The following is a 4008-nucleotide window of genomic DNA, read 5'->3' as shown; positions in this document are numbered from 1 at the left end:
GGTGGGGGTGGGGGGCATGGATCCTTGCTGGGGATACACAGAATGAGAACTTAGAACCCACCCTGAACCTCTGCTTCCTCCCCAGCCTCATGTACTGGACAGACTGGGGCGAGAACCCCAAAATCGAGTGCGCCCACCTGGATGGGCAGGAGCGGCGTGTCCTGGTGAATACCTCCCTGGGGTGGCCCAATGGCCTGGCCCTGGACCTGCAGGAGGGGAGGCTGTACTGGGGGGACGCCAAGACAGACAAGATCGAGGTGAGTCACCCCGAGGCCAGGCCCTGCCCAGGGGCACACAGCCCGGTCATGTCTGCAGACGGAGCCTGCGAGATGGGGGTGTTCCTGTCTGGAAAAGGCACTGGGAGGCCTATCTGGAGTGATAGCTGATACGAACATGTTGTTGTCAGGGGCCGGCAAGTCTGTCCCAACTCATAGCAACCCCGTCCGTCTATGTACACCACCGGAGCACTGCCCGGTCCGGCGCTGTCCTCACAAGCCTTCTGAGGTTTGCACCCCTGGTGCAGCCACTGTGGCTGAGGGTCTTCCTTGTTCGCTGCCCCTCTACTTGACCAAGCATGATGTCCGTAAGGGCCGTGCTATACCCAAACCAGCTCTTTCCGGGTGTGGACAGTGTGCTGGGCTTATGGCACCTATTGTGGTTTGGACGGTGTACTGGGTCAATCTGCTGGACACCACCTCTAGGTTATTATGAAAAACTGGGAGGTTACCTGGCGGACTAAGGTGCCCCTGACCCAGATCATGGTATTTCCGCTCACCGCATCAGCATGTGAAAGCTGGACATCCAATGAGGAAGACAGAAGAATGGATGCAGTCGAGAGACCGCGTGCGTGAAGACTATAAGAGCCAACAATCCGTTCTGGAAGAAATGCAGCCAGAAGGCACCTCAGAAGCAAGGATGGTGAGACTCGGTCTCACGTACTCTGGACGTGTGGTCAGGAGAGACCAGTCCCTGGAGAAGGACATCAAGCTTGGAGCAGAGGAAGGCCCTCAGCGAGGTGGACCGACACAGTGGCTGCCCCTATGGGCTCAGGCGCAGGAACACTGTGAGGACGATGCAGGAGCGGGCAGTCTTTCGTCCTGTTGGGCGCGGGGTCGCGGGAGATTGGAACTACCTCAGTGGCCCCTGAGCGAGGCCGGGTGACTAGAGAAACAAATCCAGTGGCACGCATAGATGTGTAAGGAAGAGCTGTCTATCCAGATGTAGCCATCTGTCAAGACAACATCCCGGCCCGGTCCAACTCAAGCCCCTAAGTCCCATACTAGTGTTCAGGCCCTCTTCCGACGCATCCAGCCACGTGCAGTGATGCAGGACGCAGGAAGAGCACAAGCCGGTGCGTGCAAAGTCCTGTGGATCCGGTGGCGGTGGTAGCATCGCGGGGCTCACAGCAACCAGGGTCTGCCAGCAGGAAGGTGAATGCTGAGAGCAAGAGTGAAGGAGGGAGGGAGGGAGGTTCCCAGGGCCCTCCTTATGAGAAGGCCACGCCCACAAGAGGGCACCATCAGGCTGAGACCTGGCCGATAGGTTGAATCCCACCCCTGCACTTTCACGCATCTTCAAGTGGACATGAAATGATGGAACTGTCCGGTGGCAGCTTCAGGGGAAGCTGGTGCAAGAGTCGTGGACTCTCTGCCCTATTTCTGCCATCTTTCTAAGTCTCATCCTCCAAACCGACTCACGGGCACCCTATCAGCCAGAGTAGAATTGCTCCGTGGGGTTTCCGAGATGATCACTATGTATGGGAGCAGACAGCCTCGCCTTTCTCCCTCGGAGCGGCTGGTGGGCTCAAACTGCAGACCTTGTGGTTAGCAGCTCACCCCCACAGGGGTCAGTCAGCAGGGCTGCTCCTGTGCATCTTGGGGGACTTCAGAACTCAGTGAAAATCTGATAGACCACCCCAGCTCATGCTGGGAGACATGGTCGGCCTTGTCGGGCCGAGTCTGAATTTGTTGGATTGTCCCCAGCATCTCATCACTGCTCTTTGTCACTCGGAGGTCCAAGCAGCAGGTGGACATCATTTTACATCATTTTATATCATTCAGAAGAGAAAAAAAAAGAAAAATCACTGCCAGCAAGTCCATTCTGGCTCACAGGGACAGTTCTGCCCTGTCCCTGTGGGTTCCCAAGACGGTAACTCTTGGTGGGAGTAGAAAGCCTCATCTTTCTCCCTCAGAGTGACTGGTGGTTTTGAACTGCTGACCTTGTGGTTAGCAGCCCAGTGTGTAACCACTCTGCCACCAGGGCTCCTCTGTGAGAACTTCCAGCCTTGGGAATCTGATGGGGCCATCCTCCCTTGTTCTACAGGGGCGTTCTGAGTCAGAATTGGCTCAGCCTGGCTTGTTTTTTTTGTGTTCTGGTCTTTTATAAGCCACCTTAACGCTTAAGGCCTTTAAAACGGTAATAATAATAATAATAATAAAGAGTAATCCAGGCCATTTGGAACATGTCGGAGTGAAAGAGAGACGTTTCCCCTTCCTAATTTCAGAAGCTCTGACGTAGTGGTTACGTGTTATGCTAGTAACGGAATGGTCAGCGGTTTGAAACGACCAGCTGCTCACTGGGAGAAAGACCGGGCTTTCTATTCCTGTAAAGAGCTACAGTCTCGGAAACCCGCAGGGGCAGCCCTGCCCTGTGCTGTGGGGTCGCTGTGAGCCGGCACCGACTGAGCAGCATCAGCAGCAGTGATTTCAGAAGAGAGCCGCCAAGACTGTTCAGTGCGAGTTGGCTTTCAAAACTGTAAAAATAGAAAAGCCGCGCGGGAAACGTGGTGGCCGGTCTCAGGGCCACACAGCACGGCAGGGTCAGCGTATGAGGAGAGAGCCAAGCTCTTTATTGGGAGTGAGCATGCCATTTTGAATCCCAGGGCAAAATGAGAAGTCGTAAAACGAACTGGGTAACGCACCCCAGAGAATGTTCTGTAAAATAATAATAATAAAAAGTGCCCTCTGAGGTCACCTGGTTTTCGCTGTCGGGCGTCCTTGAGGTGAGTCTGACTCGTAGTTAAGTGACCTCACACGACAGAGTGGAACTTCCCCCACGGGGTTTCCGGAACTGTAATCTTCAGGAGAGCAGAGGGGCACCTGCTGTGGGCTTTTAACAGGCCAACCTTTTAGTTCACAGCGCCGTGTGTAACCACCCCACCCCACCCTTAGACTCCCCTACCTGCTCCTTGCTAAGTAAGATGTGCCTATAAGGAGGTGGAGAAATTTGGCCTTCCTCTGTGATGTGAATACCCCCCTGGACTGCCCGGACTGTACCCAGGGCAGGCATTGCTAATCGATCCCAGAGCTCGTTTCTGCAGAGCCCAGCCCTGGACCAAGGCACTGGCACTCCAGGCAGCCAAGGCTAGTCACTGAGTGATGCCGGAGGAGAGCGAGCATACCTGTTTGCAGGCCTCTGCACCTAAGCACAGTGTCCACAGGGAGGGGAGGCCACAGAGAGGCCCCTGTCACTGCTCGGTCAGCCCAGGTGACAAGTGTCATAGTGAAGCTCACCTTTCTCCCATGAGCCCTTGGCTCCTGGCCAGGTCCAGACGGAACTTGGGCACCTGGTAGGGGGCGACCCGTCCTGTGAGGCCGCCCAGGTGCGCAGCTCATCCGGGTCTGTGTCTGGCTCGCAGGTGGTCAACATGGATGGGACAAAGAGGCGGACGCTGCTGGAGGACAAGCTCCCGCACGTCTTCGGGTTCACCCTGCTGGGAGACTTCATCTACTGGACTGACTGGCAGAGGCGGAGCATCGAGCGGGTGCACAAGGTCAAGGCCAGCCGCGACGTCATCGTCGACCAGCTGCCCGACCTCATGGGGCTCAAGGCCGTGAGCGTGGCGAAGGTCATCGGTGAGCCCATGGGGCAGCCCTGTTGGGCCAGACCTGGGGACAGACGCACCGCCCCTCTGTGGATGGAGTAGGAAGGGAGAATGAGACAGGCGTCAGTCAGTAACCGTCTCTGGTTCAGGGAAGATGGAGCGGGATGGGATACCGACCAGGGATA

At 56.3% G+C, this 4008-nt stretch overlaps 1 protein-coding gene across 1 annotated transcript in view; it reads left to right on the top strand.

Moving 5' to 3' along the window:
* LRP5 (LDL receptor related protein 5) overlaps nt 1-4008 on the top strand; it is a 57929-nt gene that overhangs the window by 22520 nt on the left and 31401 nt on the right. The window contains exons 8-9 of the mRNA XM_030887540.2: nt 86-257; nt 3638-3854. Coding sequence (XP_030743400.1) covers nt 86-257; nt 3638-3854 — 389 coding nt within the window. The remainder of the gene's footprint in view (nt 1-85; nt 258-3637; nt 3855-4008) is intronic.

The sequence above is a fragment of the Echinops telfairi genome, unplaced genomic scaffold, assembly GCF_000313985.2.
Source record: "Echinops telfairi isolate 266 unplaced genomic scaffold, ASM31398v2 ScPeMD7_7417;HRSCAF=8455, whole genome shotgun sequence".
NCBI classification, from domain to species: domain Eukaryota; kingdom Metazoa; phylum Chordata; class Mammalia; order Afrosoricida; family Tenrecidae; genus Echinops; species Echinops telfairi.
This window is presented reverse-complemented; position numbering and strand designations above follow the sequence as displayed.